Consider the following 15,025-nt stretch of genomic DNA (forward strand, 5'->3'; position numbering starts at 1 on the left):
TCTAGTTTTTCTTTTTTTGAACAGCTAATGCAAATGTTTGGCCTTGATTTGATTTTTGTCTCTAATAGAGTTTATTTTGGTAGGTGCATGTCCTTGATGTTGACCAATATTCTTCTTAATAATTTTCCCTCGCACTTACTTTTCAACTAGAGTTTGCACTAGGTCCTCTTTTTTTGTCATTGATGAAACCACAATATTTGTGGTATGAATTGCACATGAATGACAATAGTTCATAATCTAATTTTTGGATGTGCTTATAGTTTACCAGATTTAGAAGGATATTTTTTGGGAGGAAGCCCTTTTAGAGATAAACTTGAACACAAATTATTTCTTATGAAAACAAACCAACTTTTGTCTTTGATTTATCATTTTGTTTCCCTATTGAGCTGCTAATGGATTTTTTTGCAGTGCTGGACCCAACAACATTCAGGGGATCTCCCCAGTATGAAGTCCCAACTAGACCTCACACCATTTGGTGTAGAAATCTAATCCTATATGATGGCCTCACTACCATTATCTTAAATGTTTGCCTTATCTCTTGCTTGTCAGCACATGAGAGTGGTCTGCTTTGTCTTCAAGGTTCGTGTGCTTGGTGAGTGCTAATGTTACTTGTGTCAAGGTTCTTTCACTGCAGAGAGAGAGGGTGCAAGTGAGCCTCTAGTTGATAGGGAAAGCGTCCAAACTCTGTCAAATACACACAACACAACAAGACATGCACAAATTCTAGAGGAGCAGTCCACATGGATGCGGAAGTCACAACACACAAGAGAAGATAGCACAAACAACACCTAGCAGAGAAATCCATGTGAGTGCGATGATCATTATAACAAGTTTATGGGAAAGGTTCTATTTGATGTCTAGTGAGGAAACCCACATGGGAAGGACAACATTAACAACTTATAAAACAAATTTTCATCAATATATGTATTAGAGCAACTGAAAGAGTTCAATTGTTTAACACAGGTTAAAGAAACATGCATCGCAAGTGTTCAAGATTAGTCTTACAAACAATTACAATACATGTCTGAGAATGTGTTGGCCTGTTATCAGGCTTCTGAATTAAGTGAAAGTTCCAAGTCACATCGATACACCATACATCACTAACCTCGTGAAAGGGGCATTGGAGCCACTGCTCGCTCCTCAAAGAAAAGACTACAATCTCTCAAGGCTATCTAGGAGGAGCCAAGGTGAAAAGTACTTTGCATGTATAAATGAGGGGGTATTTATAACAAAGGGTGAAACTAACCCTTGTGACTATTCGACTTCCCTCATGACTATTTGACTTATTTGACTCTTGAGCTTTACATAACTCTTCATATGACATGTGGGTCTCTTGGACTACCACGTTACATTACATTAATTTACAATAACATGGCCCACAGTGGTGATGTGGATGATATGACTCATGACATGACTCGACACGATAGTGGTGGTATGTTCATTCTACTGCTAGTGTGCATGTCGAGCTGCAGTGGGGCTGAGTGATGGATATGCTCTTGGTGTATCATAGCTTCACCTTAGCATGGCAAGGTGTACAAAGTGTTCGATGGTTTGGTGTTCACTTGATTTTTCATGTGCACATCGCTCCTTTTCTTATACTTTAGCATGCTTCACATGTTCATTCGTTCGCAAAAAATTATCCTCGCATGCATTGTCCATTTGCATGGAAATCTCCTCGGATGCATCATTCGTTCATTCGTTCACGAATAGATCTCCTTGCTTGTGCTCTCCTTGTTCATCATGTTTGTCGTCACATCATGTCTCATCCATGTACCTATATCTGCAATCACTCATGACAAGTTGACATCAAATCCATAAATCTCATAGTCTACCATGATGCATTGTCATTCACTTTCATATGCAGGTGACTGAGAGAGAGGATAAGGCTATGAAACTGCGCAAGGTATATTTCAAGCTGGGGTGCGGGCTCTGAGAACTACCTGTCCATGGGATCTGGTTCGACTAGAGGAAAGATCTGTGTAATTTCTTTAGGGAAGCAGTGAAGGCAGTAGAGGAGGGTTTGGTATCAAAAACTACACAATTCCTCAGGAGAGGTGGCAACGGGTTGCGGGAGGCTTGCTAGGAAAAATGTGCATTTTTTTTGGGAGCTGGCAGTAGGTTGTGGGATTGCTGGTGAAAAAAACTATGCAATTTCTAGGAGGCTGACCTCCTGAACACCTATGCGTAGTTTCTGAGCTGAGTGGGATGATGGGCAACAGAGGGACTGCTCATAAAAGTTGTGCAATTTTCTAGGTGAGCAGCCGACCAGCTGACTAGGCCGTTGGCTAGAAAAACTATGCAATTTTTTGAGGGAGACAAGGACGGACACTATGTGTCTCTCTAGCATCTTTGTGCAATTTCCGCAATCAACAGAGTGAGAAAGGCCTGTAGCTTTTGTGAAATTTTTTAGAGGAGTGAGTCTCAGGGTCATTTCCTGGTCAAACTCTCCAGTTGACCAGCAGGAGGGTTGGTTGATTAGCTTGTGGGTAGCACATATTGAAATGGGTTGTTGGACACTTCTCTGTTGTTCTAGGGTCGAGTCAATTTTAGGGTGGAGTTTCATTTGTTGGAGGGTGATCCGATTTTCAGAACTTCAGCAAATTGATTAAGTGTGTGAATGAGTGAATTTGTGCATATGCGACCTTGTGAACACACACTCAACATGACTTGACGACAAGATGCCTCTAACCGTCAGGACAACATATAATCAATGTGACTAACCGTCGGTGTGAACAACAAGCGCGACACTTGTGATAGATCGTTGAATTACCGTGAAGATTCTTGAGAGATAATGCACACAAATTCTTGTGTAAGTGTGACGGATGATTACATAGTGAATACAACTTGTGCACATGAATTAGGACCTTGTGTGTGGCCAGAACATGACTGCAGGCATGACATTGTAACCAACATGAAAAAAAATGTTCGTTGAATGGTAAAGTGAGGAGGGTGCAAAGACTCACTACGAGCTCACGGGATGAGCCCAAGTTCTTGCAAAAATCAAAGAAAACCCAAGGAAGGCTCTAAAATTGGATGCGGGCCAAAATTTTGGAGGGTGTTTCACCCTCTACAACACTTGGCGACACACTGGTTGAACCCAGATCCTCTGTTTTGTTCTATTTAAAGCACAAGGTCTTGGTCTTTTAGGGATTATTCAATCACTGTGTGAGTTGCTTCGGCCTCCCCACTTACCCCATGGAGAGACATGGTTCACCTTTGTCCAACTCAGTTGAACACAACAATAAGTTTCAGGTTCATCACAGTGTTTCGAAATCAGGAAGGGTAGTTTGGCTTGCGAGTTCAAAAATTTTAGAGTATAATTTTTCATCTCTGGTGTTGCTCCACTGCCAGCAGGCCTAGAAAATACCCAGTGGAGTCACATAAGAACACACACATTTCTCCATTACCACCGAGCCTGGTCAGTACCTTGGTGGAGTTGCATGCTTCACCTCTCTACGTAGGAATCCTTTCTCTTCTTTTTCCTTTGTATTTTTTAAAGAGGACTATGCATCGATACTTATTTATTTTTGGGGCGGAAGAGGGATCTCGACTTATTGAGAGTAAAAGAGGTTGTTCCTTCATATAAGCATGTAAGACCTATGACATAGGTTTGCTCGTTTAGATTTCCCCCTTCTTCATTTCTACTAGTTGGATGAGCTTGATTATACAGAGCAGAAGGCTGAGTATAGGCATGGAGTTTCCCAATGTGGACACAGGTTCATGGTTGGACCAAATACTCCCTTACAGACAGTTTGTATTTTCCATCAATAATTCATCGGCAGAAGGTTATAACCAAGCATAGAGAGTATGGACACATGACTAGCCAAGTGTTGCAGTGTCACAAGACTCTTTAGATATCAACCACATACTCATTCAAAAGCCAAAACTCAGTAGAGGGTAGCACTTATTTACAGAACTAAAATTAGCAGGACACTAAACAAACAAGACAAAAAAAACAAAACAAAAATAGTAAGCAAATCAAACAAAACAATAAGTAGAAGACACACTATGTACACGGGCAAGGCGCAGCCCGCCCTACTAAAAACAGAGCTTGAGATCTTAGCCATTGACAGGAAGGTTATCAATCCTCCCATCAAGTGATTGTAGATAGTATGTGTGAGGTCCAAGCTTATCGTGAACTAGTATCAGACTATTAGGTTCCACTATCGAAACCTGGTGGTATCCCGAAAGACCATTAGGTGAAGACAACATTCCTGCTTCAGATACTGCATGTATCATAGGCTCCGATGATGGCACAGGGTAGTTGTTTTTGTTCCAGGAGCAGTTCAAGTTTCATAAATCAATGCATAAGTAGATTTCCCCAGATTTCTTATGTACATAACTTAAATTAGAAACCCATGTAACATAATGAACTTTGTCAGTGATCCAAACGTCCAACAACTTAGTCAGTTCTCTCTGTAAAAGGGGTTCAAGTTACCCAGTTTTTGTTGCAATGGCTTGACTCATTCTTTGATTGGAATATTGTGTTGGATTATACGTATGTCACATGTACTTAGGTCATCATATGCCCATGCAAGCACATCTTGGTACTGTTTGAGAAAGCGGACAAAAACTTGCCACTCCCAGGTTGATCTATTCATTCCTCATTGTGGAACCATGGGTTTTTTTATTTCTTTCCCCTTGAAGGTGGTTCTACAAGTCATAGAGCTTGTTGAGAGAAACCACACCCTTAGGGATGAGGTTGCCTTTCTTGCAATCAATTGTAGCTTGCAAGGATTGTTGATGCTCATCATCATCAGCTGTTGCATCCTTGAAGGCAATAGCATTGTCCATGAAGTGCAGTATATATTGATCATCACCAAAAGAACATAGTTAGTTATATTATCAGGAATAGAAGGCTTATACAAAATGTCAAATCTATCCCTAAGCAGTGACATGCTAGCAGCTATGTTTGCTAAGGTATCAACAGTTGCATTGCACGTCTTTGGCACAACAATGATATTGAATGCTTGGAAGTTAGAGATTAGTCACCATACCTCTTCTTGGTAACTTTTGAGATGAGGTGATAAACAGTGTATGGTGTTACATACTTGTCATATCATGATTTATGTATCACCTACCACTTTGAGCGCAACAACATCGAGGCTAATGGCCTTTTACAATCCCAACATGAGTGCTTCATATTCAACCATGTTGTTTGTGCACTCGAAATCCAAGAGACTCGAGATCAATTTTTTCCTATGCTTTAGGTCAATCAAGGCACACCCAACTCTAGAGCCATCCTGTGTCTTTGATCCATCAAAATACATGGTCCATATCTCTTCTGAACACAAACCATTTGACGCGCTTGTAATATTGCTACTGTTATCGTTACAGCTACTGCTACTAATGTTACAATGCAATATACATGTTTCATTTCCATCTATTGGGAAAGGAAGGAGACCCAACTACGTGTCTGGTGGGGTTGGAGCTGACCGTGTGGGATAACACTCCAGGGTTGTTTCCAAGAGTCAATTGCTGAACATGAGCTCAGTGAAGGCCAACAATTCATTCTCGTCATTGATGGGAGTGACATTGTGACTCATGTATCTCTCGAATAACACTTGGATTTTCTTATTTTTTCCCTTGTACAAAAGCTAGATGTGTGACCAGTCTGTAGCAAAATACCCATTCATCTTGCTAGACCAGTCTCTACTTATTAGTAAGTCATACGCTTCTGGTATGTCCCCAACAATAATTTTTATGCACTGGTGAACTCGGCCGTCATGAGATAGTTGAATGATCACATCCCAAAGTTCACCAGTGGCTCTTACAGATGTCCAATCAAGTTGGATGATATGCATTGATGTCTTGATCCATTGCACATTGATCTTTTTAGCAATGAAGAGTGGCATGATGTTGGCTGTTGCACCAGAATAAACTAAATAGTTGTGAACATTACAGTTAAATATTTCAAAAGAAAGCAAGAAAGGAGGGAAAACCGAGCTTTCTTCTTCCATCTAAATTGTGTTTATCATAGTTGAAAGTGATCTGGGAGGTGTGCTTACTTCCTTGCTAGTAGAGGCTACACTGTCCATTGATGTTTGCCCCATTGCGCATAAAAGGATGTCCCACTAACTCTGGATCTTAGCCAAATCGAACAAAATGATGTTTGTGCAAGTTTTCTTCATGTCTTCCACAATGTTGTAATCCAGAGTGGGTAGACTCATCGAGATGTCCGGGGTAAGACTGGTGTTCGTGTTGTCCAGTGCAGTGTTCTGCAGCTTACTTCTCATGGACATACTCTTGTCCTTTACTGTCTTCCTGGGCTTGCTTTGTTTTTTTTCTTTTGGATGGTTGGTGGATCGACCTTCCTCAATAGTTCAAGCTTTTGTTTCATTTCCCCAAGTGTAGGGGGAGCCCCTTGACTTCTGAGATTGTAACGACCATTTTTATTTTGGGGCTGCTTCTCGGTGTTTGTCTTCTATGCTTCTTGTGAGCACTGATACATGTTCACCACCTGCCCAGTGCTTGATGCCTCATCAAGCGCAACATCTTCATCATCGTTTGTATCTCTTAGCTGTCCCTGCATACTTCTCACTACATCTAGTGCGCGGTTGCATATTGAGCCTACAACTCGCTTCCAGTCCGAACAAGACCCTTCCGAGTTCTCATCTTCATGGAATGAGCAAAATTCATCGTTCATGCACCATTCTAACTGGAACACTAAGCTATAGCTTTGCGTAGTTTTAGCTGGGAAATGGTTGTTGCCTCTTGACATGCTTCCTTATTGTTTTCTAGGTGGCTGGTTGCTCACAAATGTGTTGATTGTTCGTCATTTGAGCTTAGACACTTTTGTTGTCAAGTTCTTCACAAGGTGAGTAAGGGTTTCGATATCACTAGTTTCCTTGTCTTTTCCATTGCACGCTGTAGCCTGGGGCTTCATGCTTGCATCTCTGGAGTCCTTTGTTGGTTCATCATGCTTGATCACTCCAATCATGCACATGTCTTTCTCAACAACGATTTCCTCTTCATAGTTTTCTAACAATGTTGGTTTCATAGCTCACTTAACTAACTACGCAATGCTGGTAAGCAGTGTGGACGTGTACTAGTCGACAGGGATGGAGTCATGAGGCTTCATGTCCACTCCAAAATTATTCAATATGGACAAAAACCTTTGATTGAAATCTTTTACCTTTTCTTTCCCCTCCATCTTCAGGCTTCACAATTCTTTGAGTAACATGGCTGGGGTCTTGTCATCAACAAACATTTCTAAAAACATGCATTTGAATGTACCCCAGTTATAAATGGAGTTGACAGGAAGGTTTTGATACCATACTATTGCATGACCATCCTGTTAGTGTCAGTCTTTCCAGCCTTCCTCCAGTGATCAAATATGCTCTTACAAAGTGGTCTCAGAGTGTCAAGGTCAAATTTTGTCATTTCAGTGAGTCTTCAAGCAAAATTTGGTCACTAGGCATTAGGTCTATGGTTTGCTTTCACTCCTTCAAAAGTTGTCCAAATTTCGGTCCATGTCATCATTCAGCTGAGTGTACCATCATTCAAAGGGTTGTCTTTATCATGTCAGGTTCCATTGGGTCATTTTACACCTTGTTCATGCTTCAGTTGCACCTAGGCAAGGTTCATTTCCCTCTCCTAGGGTTTTGAAGGCAATTTCTCTTGAATGGTCAAATCATCAGCAAAAATTGTATCCTGATGTTCATAAACCTTACCCTATCCTTAAAGTACCTTATCAAACACTTCCCAACACTGAGATCCCCCAAATTCCTCATTTTCGCACAAACCCTAGTTTCTTGCTACAATTTGGCAATTTTCTAGGTTGGGCCTGTGTTTTGCCCTTTTGGACCCCTTCCCCTCACTCAATTTCTAAGATTCCACTTTCCCCTACTTCCTAACATCCCTCCCTACTTCCCAAAATTTCCTCAAGAATTTAGAAGCCCCTTATCCCCTTCATTTCGCTTCATTTCGACAATTCCCTTGTTCCACACATCGGGATAGGTTTCACTCAAATGATGTTTCTGAGCAATAAAAGATGAATTTTAGAAAAATGAGAGAGGTTTTTGTCCAAAAGAAGCCAATGAAGAAAAACCTCCTTCATGTTTTACACAGGTGTCATGGTTTTATAGAAATGTCAAAAATACCGTTGCCTCAGGAGAATTGAATGCACCCTGAAGTGACCTTGCAAAAATCAAGTTTTCTCCTAGCTTGGTTGGCCAAATGACTTTCTTGATGTTTCAAATGATAACTAGATACAAATATCTTTTTAATGAGCTATCATGAGCTCAATTTGGAGTTGAGTAAGGCATTCAAAAGTTGACTGTAACAGCACTCTGCCTTGAGGCAGCCTCATTTGGCACATTTTGACCAGTCTTGGGATATTTGATTTTTGATAGGGTAAATAAACTCCAAATTGAAAAATTATAATTGGGTTGGAAAGTAGACTCAAATACCTTTCCAACGAGCTATCCTGCGCCTGATTTCAACACCGGGAAGGCCTCCAAAAGTCTCCTACAAAAAGGTGCTACGCACAGGCTATATGCGTCGCGCCTTCCATATGTGTCGCGCCAGTGTATTTTTGCACTGAGAAATGAAGCTATATGCGCTGCGCCTTCCCTGTGCACCGTGCCATCAAAAACTTCAAAAACTTGCTCCAAATCGCCTGAAACCTGTGGATCATCACTTGTTCAAGTAGGTTAACCCTCTGTTATTGCTTTTTATCCAAATTTGATGGTGGTTTGATGGTGTTTGTGTATGGTGAGTGTTCAAAAGGAAACCAAACCCTACCTTTGAAATTTCTCAAAGAAAATTGCTGCTTAGGGTTTCAAACTGTTGTTTTGTTACCAAGTCCATCCTTTATTCCCTCACCACTCCCTTATTCCATTTTTCTCTTGATTTCCCTATCCCTAAACTCACATATCCCCAAAAGTTCGCTAATCCCATATCCCAAATCTCATTTCTCAAAATTCCACATGCAAATTCCCAAACCCTAGCTACACATTCCTAAACCCTAATCGTTATCCCAAAATCTAAATACTATTCCTTAAACCCCTTGTTCCCCATATCCAAAAATGACATCAAGGCTGTCTCTGCCAATGAAGCAAGGAAATCAATTTTAATCAAACACCATCCTCTGTTCTTCAAGGCAATGATCCATTGTTGACAAAGGCACCTTCAGCCACGAATCAGTTGCATGTACAGCTAAGAAATCAGTTTGAGGCACGAAATCAAAGCTTGATGCAAACACAATCAGGCAATCAAATGCAATCTCCATCTGGTTCACATGTAATAACCAATTTCTTACTCAATTCACACAACAAGCACACTCATCTTTCAAGGACAGCCTTTAGGCCAGAAAAGTTTGCTAGGCACTCTACAAAGTGAGATGAGTGATATGAGGTTAAAGAGACTACTGAACAAGGCCGATAGGGACAAAGCATTGCTGAGACACATGGCTTTCCACTACATGGCGTGGAACAAGGTCTGCAAGGCACGGATAAAGAATCTAAAGGTGAAATTGAAGAAGGCAATCAAAAAGAAAAAGAGGAAAAAAGTGCATGATCAACTCCAAATCTTGGCTGAAGCCTCTTTGGCTGAGCATGGTACTTGATTGGGGACCCCCAGCCCAAATTTCAAGAAATTTGGAGAAAATTTTGTCAATTTTGAAATTTTTGGCACAAAAAACAGGGTTTTTCTCTATAAGATGCGCGGCGCTTAGGATTGGGAGCTCCAAATTACAAATGGCTTGCAGTTTTGGATTTGTCATGAGAAATCATGAATTTTGGTACTTGGACAAGAAATTTGGGCACGTTCTGGGTTCCCAAAAGGTCAAAAAACATGCAAAAAATGACCTCACTGCCCCTATTTTGACACACAGGAAGCAGTCTTGGGAGAATGCACTTTTGGAGGGGCAAATGGACACCAAATTGGAAAATTCCACTTGGGTTGGAAAGTAGACAGGCAAGGCTTTCCAACAAGCCAACCTAAGCTCAATTTGGACTTCAGAAAGTGCCTCAAAATCAGCAGCAAAGTAGCACGGCGCATATAGAAATCAGCGCGACGCATATAGATTTTTTGCCCAATTTTTCATCTTTCAGCTCAGAAATTCGGCCAGTTTGACTAGTTTTGCTTTGTGATGTAATTTTTGACTTCTCTTGATGTAATTGATTGAACATGATGTAATTTTGACACTTAGTTACTTGTTCTAGAAGATTCATTCACCAAAGAGTGAAAATTTAATGAATGAATCAGTTTCCTACCTTATAGAGGCAAGTTGTTTTGACTGCCTAGATTTTAGTGCTTTGTTTAGAATTGGTTGAAACAGCTCCTAGAATGATGAGCTCGACCCCTAGAGGCAAGGGAAGAGGTTGGCTTGCCTATATTATGTAATTTCTAAGTCATTTTCATGGTTGGACTCTTGGGAAAATCTTGACACTCTATTGTACATTCACTTCTGCATTTTTGGCAAAGGAAAGACCAGGGTTTTGCAGCACTGTTTGGGATCCATGTGGTTTTATGTGTTGATGGTGTGCTTCTTTCAGTAATTGTAAGTTGTTATGTGTATCATTTTCCTTCTCTCATCTTCTGCAATTGAACAAATGAAGTGTTAAGGTAGAATCCATAGATTGTTATGCTCTGCCTTTGAATTTGTTTGATTTTCCATGTTTTCATCTGTTTAAGGAGAATCCTTGAAAGCTTCTTGCTCTCCTTAGCTTCTCACCAGCCAGATATACCCATTTATTCTCTTTAAAAGCATCAATACGATCACCTACCTTGCCCCAAATAGACCTCTGCAAAAACTGTGTCTCATCCCCGCACCCAAAATTGCCTTTCCCTTTGATTCAACAAAAACCTCAAAGATCAACCTCAAACTCCTTGTACTTCATACCTAGCCTAAGATCAATTGCCAATTTAGTCATCTCAAGCCTCATCGATTAATTTTTGCCGAGATTGGCCCGGAGAGAGCCCTCTCCTGTCCTCGTAGGGCTAGCTACGAGGCTGAGCGTGGTTTGATGTGGACCTAGAACCTTGTCTTTTCAGCTTGAGACAAATCTAGGCTCTAACACATCCGAGGTGAATGGGAATAGTCTACATGCAACATCATTGTATCGTACCTCAAGTGTCTACAGTTGTAGGTAGAAGTTGTCCAAGTGATCTTCTGCCTTCACTGTGTTGTCAGGGTCAAACTTTGTGAGCATTCTCTCTGATCACTTCAGCATCTTGTGCAAAGCACCTGAGAGAGCCAATGGTCCCTGAGTCATCCATTCTAATTTTTGGTCAGCCATGTCTCCTTCTTCTTTGTCCTCCTCCTCTTCTTCAGAATTTGATGGTTCCGTCTCTAAGTATGTTGGTTCGTTTCTACCTCCACCTCCTTTGTTGCCTTCCCCTCCACCTCTTGTACCAGAATCTGAGCCCAAGATCACAAGGGTGTCTCGTTCTCCTTGTTGGACAACCGAGGTCCCTCTCCATTCTCAAAAAAAATTTCTAGACCTTCAAGTGTGGCAAGAACTTCTTCTTCCACCAATGATACAACAACCCCTCTGGGAGTACTGATTTTTGGCTTTCTTGATGCATATGGAAGATGTTGTAATCCTGGAGTCATTCTAACTACTTTCGCAAACTGACAGGTGATGGGACAGACGAAGCAGAGGTGCTAAGATGAAATTTTGTGTTCATGTCTGGGAGGTGAAGAGTAACCAACTTCAGAGTCGCACATAGGTGAGAGGGAGTGCGAGTCACTTCCTTGACCAGATGATTGATGAGTGGGTGTGAGAGGACATTCAGCCATAAAAAACTAGCATTCCTCCTTCTAGCATGAGAAATGTTGATGGTGCTGGAGTTAGAAATAATTAATTCCTACTTGTCTATGGTTGTAATTCTCCATTTGAGGAGTTTGTTCCTACATAATAGGAATTTAGTTTCTCCTAGTTTAGTGTGTGGTTGAGAGAATCTCTCAACCACACTACTGTACGTCTAAGATAGAATTCCTATCTTGAGACTATTGCTTGTATAAATATGTGTGTAAATTTCCTCATTAAAATAATATAGAATATATTGAGTGTGTGCTATTTTATCTTGGTATCAGAGCCTGTGAGGGCCTGGCCCCTCTTGGGCTGAGGGAAAATAATTGAGTGTATGATTTCATTATTTGTTTGTCCATCGACAGTTGTGTGGGTAATGAGCGATCTGCCAGAGTGGTGCTGATCTTGATTCGTACACCTGGAGGAGGTCACAGTTAGGAGGTGCAAGAATTCAGCTACTAGTGCGTCTGCCGGGAGAAGGAGGAGAACCCAGTGTTCGGGGCTACGTGAGTCTATGTGTTGGGCTGCCATTTGAGAATGCTATGCATTGGAGGGATCAATTCAGGTAGAGGATGTTTCTAATTTCCTTATACTTGATATTTATCATTTGCAGCCAGCTTCGAGAGCTCGGCGGACCAGAGATTCATGGTTACGATTCGGTCCTCCGGTACCCAGTGGGCATAAACCACCTTCAGCGCCGCGATGGCCTTCTGGCGTAGAGGATTTCATCCGTGAATGCCATGTCCGCCCTCTGCGAGGCCACAGGGGCCGATGTGGCTAAAGTCGCATATGCTGTGGAGGCATCCAAGGTGTTCAAGAATGTAGATGTGGGTACTGTGCCAGATTTGGATAAGACTAAGCTTATTGATGATGTGAGGCAGGCTCTGTATGCATCTAAGATATGTAGTTATGCCCAAGGAATGAATCTGATCCGTGCGAAGAGCATAGAAAAGGGATGGGATTTGAAACTGGGAGACCTCGCCCGGATCTGGAAGGGTGGTTGCATCATTCGTGCGATTTTCCTCGATCGGATCAAGAAGGCCTATGACACGAATCCAGATCTGTTCAGTCTATTGGTTGATCCTGAATTTGCAAAGGAAATGATTGAGAGACAGTCAGCGTGGCGGCGAGTTGTGACTCTTGCGATCAACGCTGGTATCATGAGATCATGAGCTCTACTGGTTCGGAGAGAATCGCTGCTGAGATCATTGGCTGTGTTGAAAGCTCTAGGCCAGTAGCATGCTGTTATGACTTTTAAATAACAGAACTTTCTGTGAGTCTGTTGATAAAGGTCGTGGATCTCATCGTGGTGAAAGCCCTGTGGACCTGTTGTGGTGTGGACCGATTGTGCACGTTCATGGTGGCCATGAGCGGTTGATGGATCGGGCATCTGGGCACTGTTAATTTTTTTGTGACGTGGTTGCTTCTCAAAAGGGTTTGGCGACTAGTGAGGTTCTGGATCTGAGGGAGTAGGCTACTGAGACCTCCTTTGACCGTGGTTGCGCATAGGACCTTGGTAGCAGTAGCAGGAGCCACATACCCTTTTTGGTTCCAAGATCTACGGCAGACTCCATGGACTATCCAGCCACAAAATTGGCATACTTTGATGATATTTGGCAGCTGCAGTCGAGAGATACTTTCATATCAATGGTGGCGGATGGGGGGAGACTAGCTGTGATCGTGGACAATAGCATTCTGTATCCACAAGGAGGCGGGCAACCTGCAGATAGTGGCTTCATCCATGACTTGGATGGAAGGCTCAGGTTCCGTGTTCAAGACGTTCGCTCTAGAAATGGGGTGGTTTTCCACTATGGGCATTTTTACTCTCCTTTATCTGATCAAGGTACCTTTCAAAAAGGACAAGAAGTTATCTTATCTGTTGATGAGCATCGACGAGGTCTCAATTCAAGGCTACATTCAGCAGGGCATCTATTAGATATTTGCATGCGCAACATAGGTCTGGCATCTTTTAAAGATGGAAAGGGTCACCATTTTCCTGATGGTGCTTTTGTTGAATATAAAGGAAAGATTCCAGCCAATGATTTGGAAAGCAAAAGGGAGGCGTTGGAGAAGGAAGCAGAACGTTTAGTTGCTATTGGAGGGAAGGTATCTGCTGCTATTTTGCCATATGAATCTGCTGCTGCTTTATGTGGTGGGGAGCTTCCTGAGTATATTCCCAAGGATACAACTCCTAGAATCGTGATGTTAGGAGATAATTTGGGTTGTCCGTGTGGAGGCACTCATGTTGCAGATATTTCTGACATTGGGATTATCAAGGTTTCTTGCATTGGGCAAGTGAAGTTGAAGAAGCAAATGTACTTCAGGCGGTGCGGGCTCACCTCTCTCTATTTCGCGTAGCAATTTATCATATGGAGTGATCCATTTCGTAAATCAATCTCGTGAATGAGAATAGTTTACACTGACAGAAGTTTCAGTCAGAATCATAACCGAATTGTTTGAAGATGCAAAGAAACCGTCGGTTGCTGCTATTGATGGTCTTGTGCTTGGTGGTGGACTTGAGATTGCAATGGCTTGCCATGGACACATAGCTGCACCACAGGCTCAACTTTGGTTGCCTGAACTCCAACTTGGAGTTATCCATGGTTTTGGTGGTATGCAGCGGCTTCCACGCCTAGTGGGCCTTTCAAAGGCACTTGAAATGATACTTTTGTCGAAACCGATCAAATCTGAAGAGGCTAGTGATTTGGGGCTTGTGGATGCTGTAGTCCCACCTGTGGCTCGTCGCTGGGCATTGGATGTTGTAGAGTTTCGAAGTTTTCTTTGCACAACGGTCGACATCAAAGGTTCTAGGAGTCACAGATGTGATATAGGAACCTTGGGGGGATTACAAGGTGTGGCTGTACAAATTGAAGGATAGTGATAGAAGAGGCGGATATTCCAGCCCCATTCGAAGTGGTCGGTATGGCAGAGCCGCAGATGGTTGTGACGGTGATCAGTTTGCAAGTCCTATGTATCGTAGGCATCCAGTGAGGGACAGTCGTAGGCTGTTCAGAGAGATGGACCAGAGTTTCTTCCACATTTGACAAAATTTGCAGGAATAGGGATCGGAGAGATCCGGGAATCCAGATTGACCTTGAATGCGATAGAGGACTAGACCATGGAGTCCTGGATTATTATTTTGAAAGGAAAATTGTGTTCTCTTCGTATGGCTGTGTGCCTATGTCTGGATCATCAGTGTTTGAGTGCACTGTATTGAGTCCAGGTGAAAGGTCGTCAATCAGTTTCTTTATCAGTAGACCCCTCAC

At 42.1% G+C, this 15,025-nt stretch overlaps 1 protein-coding gene and 1 pseudogene across 1 annotated transcript; both read left to right on the top strand.

The window, feature by feature from the left end:
- The window catches only part of LOC149229852 (protein CONSERVED ONLY IN THE GREEN LINEAGE 160, chloroplastic pseudogene), a 116,237-nt pseudogene extending 103,759 nt beyond the window's left edge, over nt 1-12,478 (top strand).
- An 850-nt stretch (nt 12,479-13,328) lies between these two features.
- On the top strand, nt 13,329-14,637 carry LOC149229853 (uncharacterized). The gene is made up of 2 exons (XM_089381143.1): nt 13,329-14,074; nt 14,199-14,637. Exons 1-2 carry the CDS (start codon nt 13,332-13,334, stop codon nt 14,635-14,637), a joined length of 1,182 nt encoding a protein of 393 aa, XP_089237269.1. The 5' UTR covers nt 13,329-13,331.
- The last annotated feature ends 388 nt before the right edge of the window (nt 14,638-15,025 follow it).

This window comes from Pinus tabuliformis, chromosome J (genome assembly GCF_031772625.1).
Source record: "Pinus tabuliformis cultivar Carrire ecotype Pingquan chromosome J, CPIR1, whole genome shotgun sequence".
NCBI lineage: Eukaryota > Viridiplantae > Streptophyta > Pinopsida > Pinales > Pinaceae > Pinus > Pinus tabuliformis.

What these genes read in the sequence shown, in the direction of transcription:
- LOC149229853 (XM_089381143.1), top strand. Translation starts at nt 13,332, where the DNA reads ATGGACTATCCAGCCACAAAATTGGCATACTTTGATGATATTTGGCAG. An exon ending in GTGAAGTTGAAGAAGCAAAT is followed by an intron (nt 14,075 to 14,198) that starts GTACTTCAGGCG and finishes AGTTTCAGTCAG; the next exon opens with AATCATAACCGAATTGTTTG.